The sequence below is a fragment of the Melanerpes formicivorus genome, unplaced genomic scaffold, assembly GCF_026170545.1.
Source record: "Melanerpes formicivorus ecotype bairdi unplaced genomic scaffold, bMelFor1.0.p_v2 SCAF_74, whole genome shotgun sequence".
Classification (NCBI taxonomy): domain Eukaryota; kingdom Metazoa; phylum Chordata; class Aves; order Piciformes; family Picidae; genus Melanerpes; species Melanerpes formicivorus.
The window spans coordinates 220,338-242,164 of record NW_027142426.1 but is presented as its reverse complement, the minus strand read 5'-3'; the positions used below and the strand labels follow the sequence as shown (position 1 = coordinate 242,164).

At 36.6% G+C, this 21,827-nt stretch overlaps 1 protein-coding gene across 5 annotated transcripts in view; it reads right to left on the bottom strand.

The window, feature by feature from the left end:
* The window catches only part of CACNA2D3 (calcium voltage-gated channel auxiliary subunit alpha2delta 3), a 432,799-nt gene that overhangs the window by 336,417 nt on the left and 74,555 nt on the right, over positions 1-21,827 (bottom strand). For all 5 annotated transcript variants that reach the window (XR_010990518.1, XM_068163805.1, XM_068163807.1 and 2 more), the window contains exon 3: positions 848-964. Coding sequence is in view for 4 of the 5 variants with exons in the window: in XM_068163805.1 (XP_068019906.1) it covers positions 848-964 (117 nt within the window). In the remaining variant the exon portion in view is untranslated. The remainder of the gene's footprint in view (positions 1-847; positions 965-21,827) is intronic.

The following is a 21,827-nucleotide window of genomic DNA, read 5'->3' as shown; positions in this document are numbered from 1 at the left end:
GTTGTAAATGGCATTGCCATAATGTCCCATTAATTTGTTGATACAGGTGATGTAATAGAAAGTACTGTTACAAGCAGTCACATTCTGGCAAAGAATAATGCAAAGCAAAGACTACCACAGGAAGACCTCTTGTTCTTTAGTACACGAATGTTACAATGAACTCCTACCCGACATAGCAAAACGCAGAAGTCAGAACTTAATTGTTATGAAAGTCAAATCTAACACGGCACCAAAGCTCCTAAAAAAGGAGGATCAGGATGGAGATATTAAAAATTTTAAAAAAAATTAAATCTACAGATGTACAGAAAGCTCAATGTAATTACTTCATGATCATTAAGTTTCATTTAATGATCATTAAGTTTCATTTAGAGTGATGTAATGCTACCATTAATCCAAAATTCTTTTAAGTCCTATTTGATATATCTGCATGTTTTCTAGATTTGACCAAAAGGACAGGTATTGAAAAACTAAAGGACAGTTATTGAACTCAGCCAATTCCCTCAAATACTATTTCACAACAGTGAACAGTGACATTAAATCTGCTTTGATTTGCTGTTCTGAAATCTTAACATTTTCATGCACATGTAGTTAATGAACGCAAGTAATGCCTTACAGACACATGTGGGAAAGTGGTAGTCCAAACCTAGTTACTCTCTCCTGCATTTATCTATTGCTAGTATAAATAATTTATATCTATTCTCTTGAACACCGATGCTAAAATACTTCTGAATGCTTTAGCGTTTCCGCTTCAGCACCTTCAATCACCACTACAGCCTTCGGAGCAGAGCTAAATTACATACTTAGTTTTACATCATAGAATGAAATAGCAAATTGATCTGCTGCTTACCCGTACAGCTTCAGACTTCTTATGAAACATTTCTTCCATGTTCTTTGCTAACTTTTTCACAAGCTGAAGGCCGTCAATTTCTTCTATTGCAACATCCTTCTCATATTCTTTGTATTTCTGGAAGACAAAAACAAAACAAGAAGAAAAGATTTAAAGAAAAGTTATTCACAGTGAACCAGCTAAAATGTTGACAACTAATTATGAGTTTCATATGACACTTTTGCTGATGTTCTTTATTTGATGCTTATTTGTGTGACAGAAGGCTGCTTTGTGCCAAGATGCTGTGACAGGGATAGAAAACCTGTTAGAACCACAACTTAAAAAACTATTATAGAAATGTTTATCTTGTGCACTACAGAAAAATGATAATTCCTCTACACAATGTTTAAACTACCCCTCCCTGCAACTGAACAACATCCAAAAAGACTAGCAAAAATTCCTCATATCAAAAAAAAAAACCCAACAAAACAACCAGTGTCCCCCCACCCCCAAAAAACAACCCACACATTTAAAAACCCTGACATGCTTAGAAATCCACTGTGCTTTTGCAACCTAGAATCCTCCTCGGTAGCTGAACTACCTGTGGATGTCTCTTTCACAAGCTTTATACACCACTTACATGAAGAAAATTTGTATTGCCTCCTTATCGAGATTTTCTTAATTTTCCATGCAAAGAAAACTCAACATAAACCACACAAACACAAGCCTTTAGCCAAAAGCAACGTGTCCTTTACACAACATGGATAAGCATTTACTTACGGTCTCTTTTCACAGTGTAAGTAACTCTCAGACTAAGCACTAAAAGCAAACTCAAAACAATTTTTATCCTCTGTTTTCTCCATACCATGTTTTTCTTTATCAGTTTTACAATGAAGCTTGTAAGAATATTATACATTAAGAAAGAAAAAGGCACTTAGTACTAACAACATTCCTTTTGCCCACTAGTAAGGGTTTTTAGTCTAGTTGTTGTTGCTTATCTCTGTTTAAAATGTGTATGGTTGTGATGAACTGATCATTGCCCATTAACTATTCACACAATTCTACTTCTATGATACTTGCAATGAAGATGAAAAGCACGCCTGGCTTCTGCTAGGTTTAGTCTTATGTACAAAAAATGTCTTCCAAACTTCTGAAGCAGACACTTAGGGCAACACATGGCACATGACTACGAAGTCAGAGATTATAAACTGGTATGGTAAAAATTTACCCATAGAACTATGATTATCATCAAACCTTCTAACTTCAGAGAAAGAAGGAAAAATGAGACCATCAAAAACAGTGGCCCAAAGTATCTATATGAACACTAAGCTGATAAAAGAAGTGAATATGTCAAGATCAATTATCAGCCCCTCAACTGGTGACAGAAGGAAGGGTTCTTTCGTACCTATTTCTTCAGACAATACTGATTTTTCAAGTCAAAGCGACAATTGGGACTTGCTTTAAACTTTACAGTTCCCTGTAAAAAACTTATGCCAATATTTTGATAAGTAAATAATATTTCATACTCATTTCCAGACAATTTCATAAGAATGCTAAAAAATACTGATTTTTATTATTTTTTTAATATTCAGTAATTTCAGTAATATTTTTTTCTACACTGTTTCCTGTCATGAGACTCTTTTCTAGCTGACATTGTAGTAGTAGTCTAGATAGTCTAAGAAATCTCAAGCAGACCACCTGCATTTTTCTCCCTCAGGTGCAGGAGGGAAGATTTGCCCTTTTCCCCCCCTATTGGTCTGCATTCAAAAGCCACAGAGTTCTGATTTCAACTCTGCTACTCTGTTTATGCTGCTACTACAACTCAGCACTGGAAAAAAAAAAAATATAGTTTGGGATACTAAATTGTTTAAAATAAAAATATATTAAATTTTTATTTACTGGAGAAAATACAAGAACACCATGGGCAACAAAGCAGTAAATGTCATTGCAACAAATACTAACAGTAGGGGGAAAAAAAATGTAGTAAATTAACAGTAAATTGAACACATTCTCAGTTAATTAATGATGTCAAAGTCAGTCCACACCCCAGAGGATTTGAAGCTTTGGAGAATTTAAAACAAAGGAAACAAAACGCACTGCTGTGAACAACTATTGTATTTAGTATGTCAATAGATCAAGTACAAATTTGAATCACTTACTTCAGGCTGCACAGATCATGTTCAACATATCAAGTTCAGATAAAACCAGTTTCCTTCAGACTTGACCTTTGAGTTCTTATAAAGCATTCTAAAATGCATGACTTCGAGAAACTGTTTTCAGGTCATGAGATTTATTGATTTAAGCTTTACCATCAAGTGAAGAAAACCAGGCAATTAATCACTGCATTTATCGAAAACTGAATGGTACAGCTGAAGTTGACAAATTTTCTAGGCACAGAGAATCAGACCATACAGTGTATTAGGCCACTGTGAGAAAACACTAAAAAGCCATAATTCTGAAAATTAATGCTAGCCTGCACATAAAATAGCATAATTATAAAATCCCAAATTATCAGATGAGAAATTTCATCTATCTCAGAGTACACACTTTTTTTTCCTAACTTAAACACCAAAATTTCAACATTAAAAAAAACATATAATTGAGAGAAACAGATTTCAGTTCAATTTGAAAAGACCACACATTTTGCAGGGTGCATGTCTAGTCAGTTGTTGGAAACCTTCAAGAACATTTGCAAGAAACTAGGAGTATTTACCTGATCTTCAAGACCTTGGCAATCAAGAGGTTTACATAACATGAAGTTTGCATAATATGTATTTTACATTCCATATTTTACTGCCAGGAAAAATATTTCTATTGTTTTTTTTTCAGCCACCAGTGGAAGTTTCCAAAACAGGAGAAATTATGTGGTTGGAAAAAACACCATCTGGTTTTAGTAGCCTTCTGCTCTTGAGACTGTGTCTGAAGAGAAGAGGGGCTACCTTAATCCATGTGTGCCTATGCAATTCCTCTTAGTACTCAAAACGCATCAGGCTTGGAAATTAGATTCAGTCTAGGAAATGGTTGATTTTATAATGACTATCAATGCAAGAAACTGAAATCACAGCAAACAGGGGAAAAAAAGAAACAAAATATCAAACCCAAACAAACTAAAACCAACCAGCCAAAAAAATAAAACCCAACCAACCAAGAACAACCACGCACAACACACAACAGAAGCGTAACAAAGGATGACTCTTCCTTTCACTGCAGAGATTCGTCTGACCTCCTGGTTCTCATCATTTCCATGCCACTAGAGTTTTAAACATTACAATTGTTTTTCATTTAAATGAATTAGCTAAAACAAAGAAATCATCCCTTTGAAATAAATTAGAAATAGTTTTTAATTTATTTTTTTTTTTCCTATGTAATATTGAGGAAACAGCAGCAAGCCACTAGGGTTGCAATTAAACAAAACACTGTCACCGACAGTCATGAAAAAACTCTCACTTCTAGGGCCAGATTCTCCTCTGAACTTGCAAAATACCTTGTAGTACTGCTACTCTAAATAGCTCTTTCGAAGCAGCACCTTAAAAAGCCATTACCCACCAATGTAAAAAAGGTTAATTTAATTATGAAGTATTTTGCCTTGTGGTTGTCTTTATTTAATAAAATCAAAAACTTGTTTTCTATATTCTACAATTTTTACTCCAGCAAGAGATACTGAAAGGTTCTCAACATCTGTATCATACCCAGTAACGCACTGGTACTGTTATCAACATCTTTAGCTATCCTGTAGATAATTGACTTGCATGACAAAACTGTATGGAAAGTCAGTCACAGCTTCTTTGGATAAACGGATTTCTAATTATCCAGAAGGTCAAACAGGCACAACTGTGTCATAAAAAAACACCAATGAAAAAATACTCAAAATGCTGGCTCTTTCTGCTTGCAAGATCAGCATTAGGTAAGAAATTCTCCGAAGAGACTAGAGCATTTATCATTTGAGAAAGCGCACACACAAAACCCCCATTTTTTTTCCCCCCAGTATCTGTTTTGCCAGTTCATTTCACAAGTGCCAAGGCAAGACAGACAATAATGCACTGTCAGAACTTTTAATGCTTTTCACAGATTTAGGTGGGTGGATTTTTTTTCTTGCATGGTAAGTGATCTTCTAGAAATACCAGGTCAGAAAGCTTTCTATATGAAACTCGGGTCTGAACCATTTAATTCAACCCAAGTATGTGGCACTGAACCACCATCACGCCAAAAACAACAAGAAAAGCACACAAACATACAACAAACCTACAGGCACCCCAAAACTCATGCAGCTTGAGTGATCTAGGCAGGAAAAGAAATAGCCTCTTCAAGCAAGACAACTTCTCAAAGATGCCATATGTCAGCTATGCTTTCGATTTTTCCCTCTATTTTTTTCTGCAAAAAGAAACATGACCTTTGTGTTCCTATTTGGATCTGCTTCTATCATCTCTTATCAAAATCAAGATAATTGCCTTTATGCTGCGTATAAAAATATTTCAAGTTACTCACGAGAGTGTAACAGTCTTTCAATGAAATTGTGGGGCCTTTTATATGTGCAGAACACTACAACCATTATGATGAAAATTCTTCCCACTTCCTGGGATTTTCAGACTCCTCTCAAAGTAACCTTAGATTTTTAAGTTCTTCTGGAGTATAGGGATCAGAAGGTTAATAATACACTACACTTGTATGCATCACAAAATGTCTTGCACTAATCTATTCCTCATTGCAATCTAAAAATAAATCTCAAGTACCTTTTTTTATGCTCTTCTCGTGGCATAATGATTTTTTCATGTGTGTTATGAACATTACTGCACAAAACTTAAAAACAAATGGCATTTATTCAAGGTCATTTAAAAACACCTACTCCTTTTTTACAGGAATAAACTCCCTCCTTTGTGGGGGTTTGGTTTTGTTTTGGTTTTTAATTATAAAACCCAAACCCTACAATTAAAGTGGAGCAAACTCACAAAGTAGTCACATTAGGCACTGCCATATACCATTAATAGTTCTGTCAAAATTAAAGGAGCTATGCACAGCTATGCAAAGTTTTCCACTACTAGCCAAATACAGCTCTGAGGTTTTGAATCAAAACTAAATATAAATTGCTCTTAATGTGGAAAATCCATCAAAGCATTTTGTGATACAATGTTATTTTAAAACACCTATGCTCATATTGATTGGACAAACAGTGAAAGTTCAAACTTTATGTGGCTTGAGGTCTTCAGTGTTCTATCACACCAACACACAGCCTTTTTGCACATGAAGGATGGTAGAGCAGTTTCTAGAAGATGATGTAAAAATATACAGCACATCCTCCAACTGCTGCATTAGAAGTGAGTGGTCGCTAATTATATATGTGCTGTTGGAATAAACCCAAATCTGAAGCCAAATAAAAAGCTGTCTCCAGAACTACATGTGAATAGGAATTGGAGCTTTCCCACTGAGCAGAAGGGTACTCAGATGGCATTACCACAGCAGAGATATCAAATACAGATGGTACATTCCTCTGATAGACTCATCTGTGAATCTCTCCTCAGCAAAAGGCTTTCTATTTTCCCATTATCCCATTGACCCTATGGTGTGTGTGGTTTTTAAACTAGAAGTGCCACAGTTACATTGTTATTATTTGGTCCTCCTTTCTGTAAAACGTCTTTAGTAGAGGAACTTTAAAGGCTCTAACAAAATAAGCAACAGTGGTGAGCATTTAATTATTTCCGGTCATCGCTGGCATAGAATTTTTCATCCACAGAGCTCCAAAGACTTTATAGAAAGAGCATCTATGACAATCTCCATTCTCTACATGAAGATATTAAGATATACATAAACTAAAGTGGCACGCCCAGTGTCACACAACAGTTCCGAACATAAAGAGAGGAAGCTTTCTTGGTTACTCTTTCAATGCCCTGCCCAACAGACCACAAAACACTTCGTTAAGTTCAACCTGATCTGAATGGAAAGATGAGTCACAAGAGCATGCTACTTCTCACCTTGACAGTAGAGAACTCCCTGATAATTGGGAGTTTGTGTTACACCACATTACACACTCCTATTAACCTTTACTGAACCTCGTTGTGTTGATGAAATCCATCAGCAACGACCAGTGTGATGGCACACTCATTTTCCTCTCTGCAGTCAAATTTTTATTCATTTCAAATGGCTCTAAAGATCTCTACATTATCCTGCCACATTTGACTCTTGCCTTACTCTTGTCTGAAGATCTCCCATTAGTTGCTTCATAAAATACACTTTGTAACAAAAACTATTAAAATCCGTTACATGTTAATTTACTCCGGCTAGCAACTCAAAGCCGTACCTGGTATATTACAGCCAAAGATCAGCGATACTGGGAAATTCATTATCATCAGACTTGACAAGGATAGTTGCTGCTTTCATTGCAAAACAATTTACACACAACATATCACAGTCACTGAAAGGGCACTATATCCCCAGCATATTTAATCTTTGGAAAGATACTTACTGTTGACCTATTTTCACCTAATTTTACATTCAAGTGCTGCAAAAGCAAAACAATTAAAGCATTAGGCTGAATGATTTTTTTTTTTTTAATACCCAATTCCTGATTGAGCAATATTCTTCTGCCATGTGTATGAACTGTATCCACACAGGAAGAGATGCCTCAAACATTTGCGTAGCTAGATATGCATAGGTGAACCAGGTAAACAGCAACAAAGGGAAGAGTTGCCAACATACCAGGTTAACACACCAGGGCTGGTGTGCAGAAACAAAAGCTACTCTACAATACAGACTATTTCTCAGCATAAAATTTAAAAGTAGTTGCATTGATGATGCATAAAATATATTATCTAATAAATAAAGATATAAGGAAACAAGCTCTGAGACATCCAAATGCTGGCTTCCTAAGACTAATTCAGTATTGCAGTTTGAACTTGAAGCAGTTAATAAGCCTCCACCTAAACAACTATCACCAAAATGGATGGCCCAAACAATCTGTTTAAGAGATTAGTTTTAAGCAGAGGTCTGGAATACACTCCCTTTCCCTTTAACAAAGTTGCTTTGGGTCAGGACTAACCAGAGTACTAAACCACATTTAAAGCAGCTTTATCTTGCTGCTGCCTCCAGTATCCAGTGTCCAAAGGGATCTCGGGACTCTCGCAAAAGACTGCCAGCTCATCAACTTCCCCGATTATAAACTCAGTCATACTGAAAATGGTTGAAAAGCAAATTACTGTCCTGTAAATTCTTTTAGGCATCTGGAGCATTCACAGGCCATCATGAGTGTTTTAAGAGGCAGTTAACCAAGACAATTGAAAACTTCTTTAGAAATATATCTTGCAGAAGGTATCTAGGTAATTAAACATATCTTTGCCTCTGTTTTGGAAGAGAACACAAAGCCCTCATTTAAACCATAAAAAGAACATTCTAGAAGTGCCCTGGAGACTCCTTTTCCCATAAAGACTTACTTGATACTCTGGAAAAATCACTACAGTACTTCATGTGCACTGCTTTAAACAGTGAACAATGCCATAGCTATAAATCTGCAGAATCGCAATATGACCCAGAGGGCATGTTCATCCAAGGCAAAGCCATCACTACATTTTGAGGTGAAAGCAGCTATATTAGAAGCATGTTACATCTAATCTGCTTCTCACAAAAGCCTGAGGAAATGTGAGAATGCAGTCCTTTCATCCTAGATAGTTGTTCTGAGTCACTGAAGATTCAGAAATAGAAAACCTGACAAATCACTATTTTCACCAATTTCTCAGCTGGGATGAGATACTACAACATTTTCCTTTGTACATCAAATTGCATTGGCCTGCTCTGAAAGCCTTTATGGTTACTGGAAACAAGGACAAGTGAAAGAGACAGCATACTGTGAGCTGTAAGGTCACGGGATACATCCACAAACCAATTCTTCCAGTCAGACTTTCTTTATAATGTTTTTGTCTCATTACACTTCCTTTTATCACTGTGTGTCTGTCTCTCCTTGTTGTTCCATTTTGGTAGACCCATGCCTGCCTTACAGCCAGCTGTTGTTCAGGGTTTCAGCATTCCTATATAATTTTTTTAGACAGTGCTTATTTTCTGCCTCTCCACAGTTACCTCCAAACAAGTAATAAGTCTAAAAGAGCAAGAAAGAAAGGTGGAGACAAAAAACTGAAATGCATTCTAAAGACGAAACTTTGTTTAACAAAACCTATGTGTTGTGACATAGGTATTAAAAGCACTGCCCAGATAGAATAGCTAATGGCTAGTGCTCCTCAAAAAAAACACATCTCACATTCTCAGGGAACAAACTCTGTTGGCAGTTTGCAATATTCTCTGCAAGCAACATTCATCTGCTCAGATAATACTTCTAGACCTTTACCCTTTGCATTGTGCAGGACCTTCACCATTACCTATTAAATGGGCTTTATTTCACTGTTTGTCACTATGAAGGACATGGCATTGATCCCTGCAACTATCTCTCATCATTACACTTTTCTGTATCCAACTGATAAAAGTATTGATATTGATTTAGGGGTTTAGACAGGTATTAGAACACTATGTATGAAAGTAGTAACAAGAGGAAAGCATAACATCTGAATATCTGAACTCAGGTGCATAAATTTGGGCTTCCTTTTCTTCAGTTAATCACTGAACATGAAAAACATTTTACTTTTCAAACTCTAAACTCCCCTCAGTCGCATCAAAACCAGTAATGGCAGGATGCTATTAGCATCTTCAAAAAAATCAGACCATCTGCACATGCTCTGTGTGTAGATGCCTTAAGAATTCAGCAAGCTAAACAAAAAACCAAATAAAATCTGAAAACCAAATTGCAGCATTTGGCATTTCCTGTAAGCGTGAAAACAAATCTATGCTTTTGCCACACAAGCTTTCCACTTTCATGCATGATTCTCAGTCACCCAGAAAACTTCACAAGAAATGGTATGGAGCAGCTAGCCTTTCTGTACATTTAGGTAGTGCATTTACCATGAATTCTTTCCAAGACTGGTAAACACACAAAAGAAAAACAAAGGGTCGAAGTTTGATTGCCAAATCACAATCAATTCAGTAGTTAATAGCTGCTTTTGAAAGACAGTAGCATGATATAATCAAATGCCCTATAGAACACACCTTGCCCAGGTCTTTTTTTCTCTTTGGACTGTTTAGCTATAATGCCTACATTCTCAAACCGGCATCTGAAATACTGACATGCTGCTACCTCCCAGTATGATTTTTCTCTCTCCACTTCCAAACACTTCTAATGTTTCAGGGATTTTAAATTTTTTGTTTGTTCATTTGGAGATCAGAGCAGGGGCAGTGGAGGAGGTGTATGTTTAGTTGAAGGGTTTTGTTGGTTGGGTCAGTCTTTTGTTGTGGGCTTGGTGTTTTGGGGTTTTTTTTTGTTGCTGTTCATTTGTTTGGGTTGGGTTTTTTCCACTTCCTTTTTTTGGTTTGGGTTTTCATAAAATGGAAATTGGATGACTAATTAACACACTTTAACAGCCTTTTTACCATATCACACCCGTGTTATACCAGAAGCACATATTCCAAAACATCACCACAAAAACACTGCGCAATTTAAAGTTCTGCAGAAATGAGAAGCAAGAATATTAGCCTTGATCTCAGCCCCCATTTAAATATCTTACATTTTGAATGGAAAAGGATAACCAGCTACCTACACTATGGTCTGCATGAAAGCTTATGTCAAAAACTAACCAGATTCAGACCCTTTACTTAGAAATTTGTATAGTCTTGTGCCTGTACTACACTCTTGTCCTTTTTTACCCCTTACAAATGAACCAATCTATCACAGGACCAGAAACAAATAAAACCACAACCCTACCCCATAAAAACAGATTAGAAACATTTCAAATGGTCACTTTAGTGCCTGACTTTATTATTAATTCAAAAAATTTCTGCCCAAATGTAACCAATTTAAATATGAAACAAATTCGTCTCAAGTTAGTGTAGGGCACATCCCTCTTCTACTATTTACAGAGGTTTCTACATGCAGTTAGTTGTATCATATGTACAGAAACATGAAGATGGTTATTTAGCTTTTGTCTGATTCTCAAAGGATTAGAAAGTTTTTGAAATTTAGAAATTAATTACATTACCAACAGGGTTCATCTTGCCAAAAAAAAATAAAAATTAAGTATTAAATAGTACCACAATAGGTCATTGCCACAGCATGTAGAAAATTAACTATTTATTCACGAGTCCATAGTATAATGTATAAGGTAATACATTTATCAAAGAGTATGGGGCATTTCTGCTAGGAAAGGACCCAGCAACAGCTTTGTTTTGCTTGGTCAATAAACCATAATTAATAATAATGTATATATGAATCAAAGATACATCAGTCTGCATAGCAGAGAAGAGAAGCCATGAATAATAGCCAAATCAATACTACGGAGTCATAAAGAATACAGCACGCTGTCCTTCTGGCTAATGGTAATTAATTTACTCCTGCTCCCTTTGCACATGGAAGCTAGTAGAAGAACACTTTAATCACATAAAAATTGTTAATTAGAGAAAGAACATGTACTGTCTCCTTACTGTATCTTTTTTCTGTTCATATCCTTAGAGCACTTTAAAAGATACTACTTTATTTGCACACATCTAGAGGAAACAGCTTGTGTTTTAGGAGCATATGCACAAACTGGCTGATATTTTCAAGTACTAGAATTTGAAAATTTGTTCTATAAATAAAAGATCTTGGGCTGCTCATTAGCATAAGCAACCAATGTCTAAAATCACATTTCTGCAACACAAACACTCCACAATGGATTATGTGCGCAGAAAGGTTTAAAGCCCTACATGGGCCATTAAGCCATAATGGAAGGCTTTAATAGTGAAAAGTTATGTTTGCTTAGATTTATTTTATTGGACTCCACTAGTTAAATAATAATACTTTTTGAAATTAAAAAGACCAGGCTTCAGTGATCAGCACCTAACTGAAGATTCCGCTTCTTTGGAAAAAATAAAAGGAAACAATTTGTTGGTCCTGTTACTTTGGGGGTCTAGCTCTAAACCAGCAAATCTCTATAAGAGGAAACAAGATCGAGCTACTGGTTCTCTGGTTCTAAAATCAATTCCATTGTTTTCTAAAGAACATAATTTTAATGTTTGTTGTGTTTGAAGTAATTTTTTCTGGATATTGGGAAAAATTTCTTTGCTGGGAGAGTGATGCGGCATTGGAACAGGCCACACAGGGAGGTGGTGAAGTCACCGCCCCTGGAGGTGTTCAAGAAGCATGTAAGTGTGGCACTCTAGGAGAGAGTTCACTGGCCGTGGTAGCTGGGTTACAGTTGGGCTTAGCTATCCTAAAGTTCTTTTCCAACCTTAAATGATTCTCTTATTATTATATTGCTGCACAAAGTAAACTTCCAATTGCTACAAATCACAGTACATTATCATAAAGAATATTTTCTAGGAATGGAAACTTTAACGTTGATGTTGCTATGACAATGTTCAAACTGCCATCAGCAGACTGGTACTATTTCATTGCTAAATAAAACTACAGAATTTTACTCCATCTCAAAACACCAAGCTGTCTCAGAGGTAACTGTTAGTCAATCCATTGATACATTCCCCTCTGCTCACCACAAAGCAATGACCTTCTTTGTTAACTGCATTCAAGCTTCTTGGACAGCAGAATAATTAACATATACTTAGGTTAAAATCACACACGATCCTATCGAAGCAGACAAAACAAGTCAGCACTTAAAGCTATCTATGCATGAATTAGGGTCCCAGAGATCATTTCTGAGTCTCAACAGATCCGTGTGTACTTTTGCTAAATGCATGTCATCAAGCTCAAAAAGCTAACTTCCGAGACTGAGCTTGGCCTTTGGTTGTTTACCAGCAACCATGTGAAAGATTCATAATGTAGGGTCATATCCCCACCTTGTGAGCTTTCCAGCAAAGTTTTACTGAGAAGGAACATAATGCACATAACCCAGAGCAAATTATGCTCTTAATTTGCAAGACTAGATTTTGTCATGTTAACCTGCTGAAAAATTGTAATAATTATTTAGCTTCTTGTCAAACGCTACCTGGCCATATAACACCCTGAATTTACTTGCAGATTTCCTCCTTTCACAAAAATGCAATTTGTCCCTTATTACTATGAATGTACAATGAGTAATGTACATCAATAAAATATAATTGTGGCTACTGGACATAGTTTGCATTTGGAGGTAGGCAGAGCCCGTGCTGTACACGCAGGATTGCCAGAGGCATACATCTGTTTGTGCAGTTCTAGTTCAGTAGCTTAAGGAATGAAGTATCACCTCATTACAGAACTGCCATGTATGAGTGAATTTGTGGAGCTTGCCCTCCTCACAGTCAGACAGTTCTAATCTCCTTGCAAACCACAGTGGCAGCACCGAGATGAAGTGTTAAGCTTATCAGGCCTCATCTGTACCATCACCTACTTAGTTAAGCCCAGGCCATCCATTTCTGTCATTTCTTTGTTCCAGAGGTGCCTGGATGCATAATAGTCACTAGCCAGAGATGCAAGATATCTTTAAGATTTCACAAGAACCATCTACTTTGTTTTGGTTTTTAAGGCAAACTGAAAACAATTCACAAGCACCATTTTAAGCAGAAACAGCACTACCTGCATATTTTCCTTACACTGGAATTCCACCTTGTACTATCAAGACATAAAATAAATTAATAGCTTTATTGTAACAGTCATTACCTGTCAGTATTTGCATACAAATTCCTAACTAAAAAAAACCAAACCAACAAACCTGTATGGTCATTACAGTTGGGAAAGGTTCTGGTAATTGAAAAATCTTGTAATACACAATTTGTTACTCAACCATTCTTTTTGGGCAGTATCAAAATCAACACTTTTGATTCAGTCACAAAATAAGGATTACTCTTCAGTGGTTTGGGAAAAAAAAAAAAAAGCAACATTGAAAAAGGTTACTTTAATTCATTCAAAATTTCCATTTTTTAACCATTTGCTTTTACTTAGACATCTCTGCTTTCAAGATAATACCTTAAACTTTTTACTTGAGGATTAAGGTTGAAAACTTCACATGTGAGCAATTGTACCCACGGGATATCCTAAAAATTTAAAGTAGCCTCTAGCAAAGTATTCTGATCTAGGCAGAAGACTTACCCTTAGATCAGTCATTTTGCTATTTCAGGAGCACCACAGCCAATATAGCAACCTCTTGGTGAGAGGTTTGACCATAAGGGACTCCCTCCCAAGCAATTTCTAAAGCCAGGGGACTGAGATAGACTAACCACCAGGGTTCCTAGTCACCAGAAGAAGGAAATTCTTCCTCTCTCCCCCAGATCTTGTGGAAGGATAAATAAAACAGTTTAATTAGGCTAGTTAGCAAGGACAAGGATGCTGATTTGGTTCTCAGTTTTACAGTTTTCTGTCACTACTGCATTTGAAACAAAACAACAAAAAGGAAAAAAAGAATTCAAGGAATAATCATGCAAATATCCCAACCACACTCCAGCCCATTTATGTCCTTGCTCCAAGCAGAGTTTTTCATGATAGCTTTAGAAGAGATGTGTGGTTGATGGAAACTCAATCCCAAAACAAAGAAAATTGCACGACCCCACTTGTTTAAGTAACTATGTAAAAATCAAAGTGTGAAAGTCTACATTACACAAAAAGCCACAAGGTGCCCTGACAAGATAATACTGCTAAATAAAACAGTGAAGCAGAAACTGAAGAAGGTTCAAAATATCTAAACGTGGGTTTCTTTCTAACCTCTAGTACTCAAAAGTGAAAACAGCTTCTAGCAAAGTAACAGCCTATCATATATGCGTGTTTTCCAATAAAAGGTAATAATCAGTTACCAGTTTTAGAACTCTCTGATGACCCCAATAGCCTGGAAAATAACCTCCACTCTATCTTATGTATTCCCACCAAAAGAGACCAAGGATAGCCAAGTCACCGCTATGTATTCCTGAAGAGTGACTCACCTCACTCTAAAAATATTTATTTCACAATCAGTGGTTAAAGAAATCATCCACCCTCTATTGCTGCTGGTGGACCATTAACGTCCCACTAAGAATACCAGCATATTTTCTTCTCCCTATCTAGCTCTGCTGACCCACTGTGTAAGATTACTTTCTGGAAAGGAAAAGCCACAGGGACAGCATGAGACACGTTCCCTTCTTGTGAGGCCCACATAAAAGTCTCTGGTTACTGTGGGATGACAAGAGAAGTGCCAAAGCACAGCAGCACAGCTGACAGGAAGATAATGTCCCAGTGCAACTCTTCCTGGATATTTTACTGTTATTACTTCTGTAATCCTCATCTCTTTGTTCCATTAATTAGCGTGCAGTGGCTATAATCCTGCTCAAAAATGTCTTTGTTCCTAGATAATTTATTAACAAGCAGAAACATTTTACAAATTTTGTTACAAATTATTCAAGGTCATAATCAGCTGGCCATCTCTGGCTTTCCTTGCAATCCTTCAGTACTCCAGTTTCTAAACAGTGTCATTAAACTACTATCAGCATATGAAAGGATCAATTAATTTAGAAAATATACCCGATTCCAATCCTCAGAGATTAACTTTTGTATATTGCCTATAAAACTGTCAGAGTTCCCATCTTTTCTGGTTTAGGAAATTGGAGATGGGTTTAAAGGTCACAGATTGGAAAAAGAAAGGATAAATAGGTCCTCTTTTTTGCACAGTACACAGAGGCAGAACAAAGCACTTGCTAAATGACAACTGGGAAGACAGTACAAATCTCCTAGGCACTGCGGCTACCTTCTCGGCACTGCAACTACCTTCTCAGCACTGCGGCAGGCTTCAGATACAATTCTTTTAATTCTTCAGTGTTTTCATTTCCTCATTCACATAAAAATAATTCACATATAATTTGTTAACATCCATATAAACAAAGAAAGTAGAAATATATTCATTCACTATTTGCAAAGATCTTCTGAAGCTGTTTGAACCTAAGATCTTCTGAAAGAGCTTAAGACAACTAGTTATTATCATATATCACAGGACAAACTAACTAAATATCCAAAAGTGCTATTAAATTTGTTTCTACCCCACTAGGATGTCTTTGAAGCTGTATCTGAAAATTTGGTTTCCTTGAAAATAGTTTAGTAAATAAAGGACTTTTTTTTTTCCCCCTGTAACTCTGCTGTTTCATTAGATGTAACTAGGATTTAATCACTTAAGACTTTGTATGTCTTTCCCAATAATCTATAGGAAGCATGTCTAGTCTCCTAATTATTTATTGTTCTTACAGTTACTTATCATGGTTTATCACTCTTTACCAGGATTGAATTGCCCAAAAAGTTCATCTTATTTCAGGTTTACATTCATGAGTTTTATTTCATGGAATCAATTTTGCTCCCTAATAAAACATCTTCCAGGCAGGCAGCACGTACTGATACTTACTTTATATTTTTTCTTTTTTCTTGAATGAGACTTAATTCTTTAAAATGAGAGCTAAAATATCAAGTCTGATATCAACTATGCCTCTACAGCAGCTTTAAATTCTACAATGCTGAACATTGACGATTTCTTCAGAACTCATCATTTATTCTCTGTTTCAATATGTATTTTTATGCAAAATAAGTGTATCAAAACTATGCAGTTCAAATATTGCTGAGAGAAGTGTGGTATGTTTAGTTTCAGGCAATGGCCACAAAATAAGATTTTCCGTGTTATTATGGGACAGAGAAAAAGAAATCTCACAGACAGCATAGGTGGTCTTACTATTTCAGTTTACAGATATTTTTTAAAAGGGAAGATCTTTTACAGTAAATACAACTTAATAATAGTCACAGAATCACAGAACATTAGGGGCTGGAAGTGACCTCAAAAGATCATCTAGTGCAACCCCTCTGCCACAGCAGGATCACCTATACCAGATCACACAGAAATGCACCTAGGCAGGTCTTGAATAAGGAGATTCCACAACCCCCCTGGGCAGCCTGTTCCAGTGTTCAGTGACCCTCACAGTGAGGAAAAAAAAAGTCTTCTCATTTTTATGGAACTTCCTATGCCTCAGCTTCCACCCATTGCCCCTTATCCTGTCATTGGGCATCACGCAGAAGAGCCCGACTCCATCCTTTTGGCACTCACCCTCTACATATTTATAAACACCAAAAAGGCAACCCCTTAGTTTCCGATTCTCCAAACTTAAGAGCCCCAGCTCGCTCAGTCTCTCCTCATAAGGAAGATGTTCCATTCCCTTAATCATTTTTGTGGCTCTGTGCTGGAGTCTTTCAAGCAGTTCCCTGTCCTTCTTGAACTGAGGATCCCAGAACTGGACCAGATGCAGCCTCACCAGGGCAGAGGGGAAATAGACTTTGCAGGAGCAGTTTATATTCTTTGTTATTTGAGAGCAACTATGGAAAATTTCAGTCAAATGAATTTTTGTTTTGCAGGAAAAATTAACATAAGTGGAAGCTGGAGTTATAAGGAAGGCTGTATTCTTAGAGGAGGAATCATCTGGTGTTTGAGATACTAACCTTGGAAGCAAAATGATTGGGCTCAGGTCCCAGCTCTGCTACAGAGTTTTGCATAACCTTGAATTAGTCTTTTAATTCCTCAATGCTTCTCTTCTCAACGTATTAAATAAGGACAATACTATTTCCATAGTCAGCCTCACCTTGCTTTTAAGGCTTATTCTTACAAATTAGGCATAAAACAAAATATGTGAAAAGCCCCCAGTAGTCTAGCCCCAAGGAAATTTTGTCTCAAGACCGAGAATAATTTTCTGATCTGAGGAGTTGGCATGAATCCCATTTTAGATGCTGCAACCACAAACACCACCAAAATCCTAGAAACTACATTAATAAAACAGTCAATAATAGTAACATTCCAGAATAATATTTTTATCACACTTGTCAAAATCTGTATGAAAGGCAAAGGCTTGTTACATCAAATGCTAAAACCCCCTAACTTGCTAACTTCAAACCTAATATAAAAAGTCAACAACAAATATATTAATTTTTTTTCAGTACACACACTTTGTATATCACTTCAAAAAGTTTTCAATATAAATGCCTTATTTTTCTTTTTCTCACCAACTAAGAACTCAAAGAAATGCATTGCCCATAAATATTTTTCAAGCAGTGCTTAACTGAAAACTGCACAATTCCACAAAAGGCTCAAAGAATTGCAGTTGGAATCACAAACCACTTTCAATCTAGATTCCATAAAACCATGCATGTATCAAGCTTTCATCAAGCACAATGTCAAAGCATTTAAGCTGACTGATGAGCAATCAGACATTAGACATTTTAAAAAGAAAACACTAAAAACCTTCCAACTATCTCTTAGATGTTACTTTGCGGTAGTTTGAAAACAAAAGTTATTACTCTTCCTGCCTACAAGTCTGCAACAAACAGAACACACATGACAGCAATCAAGCTGTCATAAAATCAAAAGATGTAGGGAGACACTGTTTAAAACAGAAAAGGAGGTGAGGTTCATAAACAATGAGAGAAAGAAAAGAAAAGGGAAAATACAGGGGGGAAGAAAAGGGGAATATGAATTTGGAATTACCAAGCTTCTACTGGACTTAATTCCTCTTCTGGGCTCCAGTGATGGAGCATCACAAACCACCCAAGCTTCTCACTTGAAGTTTTATATCATCAACTCCTCACTGGAATTATGGGTCTGTAATTCACAGTTGTCTCTATTCTATATATTATGGTTGCCTGAATTTTATTTGCACAAAGCATGCACTCACACACTCATTACCCCAGACCACTATGTACTTGCATAAATCATCATTTCTTCTCTTTTAACGAGGAGTGTGCAATCTGTCCCAATGGAGATACAGCAAGACCTAGTTACATAAAGCAGCAGGTCAGATTTTTCTAGTCCAAAGATAATACAGAGATAATTCTATACAAACTATTCGCTTCTCCTCAAAGTTTCCCCTCAGAAATACAAAATGCCTACCTATGCTCAGTTTCTTGGAAATTAAAATAAACAAACAATTCACATACTCTACCAAAACAAACCACAATGTTGACAGATGAAACTTCTTTATTAACCACAGGTAAAAAGAGGTACAAATGCAAAGCTTCTGTTAAGACAGCTTGAAACAGACTATGACTTCCCTAACCTGTTTCATGATGCTAACATTCAGAGAGAGAGGAAGGAACGTGAGAAAACATTTAATTTAGTAGAAAAAAATTTCTTAGAAGTGAATAGATTTTTTTAGGTTGGTTGTTTTCATAAAGCTAGGGAGAATTGCTTAAAGCACTAGATGCAAGGGTTCTAAATAATTTTGAACTCAATGAAATTTGCATATAGCATGTGATCTATTCCTGCAAACCCTCCTTCACCTCGTTGATCAAATTGACATCAGCTCAGCACTCATTTATGCAGGTAGTACTCACAGGAGTAGGAGCTGCCAGACTGAGATCTTTAAATGTAGAGGTGCGTACAGACTGCATGAAATAGAGCCCAAATCTCTGTACAAGTATTATGAAACACAAGAATAATTTTGGCAGCAAAAAAAAAAGTCAGATTTGTACACAAAACAAATGTAACGTATTAAGAGCAAAATATTACTACAACTAAATAAATGCTTTGAGTGGTCTAACATGAAGACTCAAAACCTGCAGAGGTGCTGCAGCAAAAGTGCTTTATAGCACTTCAAAAAGGGATAATAAGAATATTTGGTACTGCTTTTATTTTATCTACTGTGAAGTTTTTTTCACTTACTGCAGCTGATAGAAAAGGTGAAAGCTTTCGGAATACAGTTATCCTATAACATACTATAACCAGAAGACAATTCAATATTTCTGTTAAGACCAAAGGTATACTAAACAGTGCCTTTATGTGGTTGCTAACATCAATTTCTATTAATCTAAAACTACAGCACTGTATGAATCTTTCACAGAAGTGTATATTTTGCATTTGTGTTCTATTTAATCAAACCATAAAAATCACTTTTATCACCATTTTAAAAGCTCATCCAAGAGGCACAAATTGGCAGTGAAGAATACATTCTTTTTCAGGAACTGCCATTGTACTTCCTCTTCCTACAGTAGCTTCGATACTGAGAAGTTTCCTTGAGGATTGCATGTCTGAAAATATACCATATCAGTCCTCTCCTTGAAAAACCACTAAAAATATAGTTTCCTAAAATTCTAGCTTGACAATTCAGTCATCTGTATACAGACGCTCATCTAAATTTACTATCTGGAGTACTGATCCAGATCTACATCTTACCATGACAATTTGGTGACCATGCCTGCTCATTAAATCTGTCACTGAAATTTTTGTGCTGGAACAAATTCACAAACAGGCATGATGACTGCTTTTGAAAATATAACAACCAGGTTCATTTCCATATACAGTTTGTTTATATAGTTCCTCAAATTGCCAGTGTAAATTGTGCATATCATCCATGCCCTCCACACACACAGAAAAGGCCAAATGGTAACTTCTGGGTTTTGAAGCATTTTTTTAAACTACAGTTATAAAATACATGACTATACTGCACTATTATTTTCAGCTCAAACAACAAATAGATGACAGAATATCATTATTTTTTTTTTAACTTATGTAGGACAGAACACTGGGCTGAACACATTATCATCAGTAATATGCATACAAATCAATCCAATATTCAATGGTCAACGGGACTGGGGGGATAAATAAAAAATATCTCAAGATATTTCTGTGGCACAGAGCTTTTTCATCCTATCTGGACACCCACAGCTGCTCACTGGGCTCCACTTCACTAACTGCACCTGTAGCTGCCTCAGTAGCTGTTCCACCTGCACAGGTCAATCTCACATCCGAAGGAAGCACTAATAGTGTTTCAAGCAGGTCTGCTGATAAAAAGTTATGGTAGCAGGACAGCTAAATCCCTGCTATCTTGATAGATCAGAACAAGGGTGAGGTGCCCTTATCCCTGGATCAGTGCATGGGGAGCAATACAGAGCAAACTACTCCTGCTTGGCCAATCTGCCCCAGAAGGTGCCAAATGCCTCCTCTATCTGTGCTACACTTGCTCTTGGCTCCTTTGCTCCTGACATTTTAGTACTATTAGCTACAACTTGGGGAAACACCACAAATTTTCTAGTGTAAATTTGAGGCTGAGTGCCTTTGAGCATATGGGAACATCTGAGCACACAACATCCTGTGACACCTGAAAGGTCCTCTTAAAGTGGAGGGTCTCAGTCACAGCACAATACTCACAGCACTTCTGGATGAGATCCTACAGCAAACTAATGCCCACAATTACCTTGCAGGGAACAAGATGGTTGCATTCAAAAGACAAACCAAAAATAGTGTCCTATGAAACAAAACAAGGAGCAAAACAAATTCCTAGTGCAAGCAGACCTAATATCAGCAGAACACACCAGTGCCCATTGGCATTTATGGGGCTATCATGTTTGATTACTTCAGCAAGCACTCCTGTTTGTCTCTTTTCCAGAATTGAGGCACTTCAGCTTTACTCCCAAAGTGTTCCAAAAGTAGAAGTACAGAGAAAGAAAAAAGTAACACACTAAGCTTTAGGCAGGCAGATTTCAGCTAACAGTAGTCATTTTGTGGCCATGTCAAGTGAATAATCAGCCCCTGTGCTAGAGAGATTTATTATGGTTGACAAGTGAAAGAAAGCAGAATTTGGATCCCCTTCTGTAATAAATTTTAATTGCACAATGGGTTAGATAATGCTTGGACTTGATGTTAAAGGTTTTTTCCCAACCAAAGTGATTTTATAATTCTGTGTACCTACATTTATATTATCCTGGATTAATGCTCAGAAAAGGAAAGAAACTACCATTTCTGAAAACTAGCAAGCACCTGCAGACATGTATTTCAGAAAAAGATACTTTTCAATTCTGAAACAGTCAAATATAATCCCCAAATCTGCTAATCCGATCAAAGCAGTTAACTACTGAGCACTTGCTATTTCAAAAATGGCTGTTGGGAACTGAGACACATTTTGGATTTTAAAGGCAGCATTAGGTTCAGTTTCAATAACACACTCAAGTTTCATAACTGCACCAGATCCAAAGTGTCGGCATCCACAGAAACCCCTCTCTCCAAGTATTTCTCACTCAGCAGCA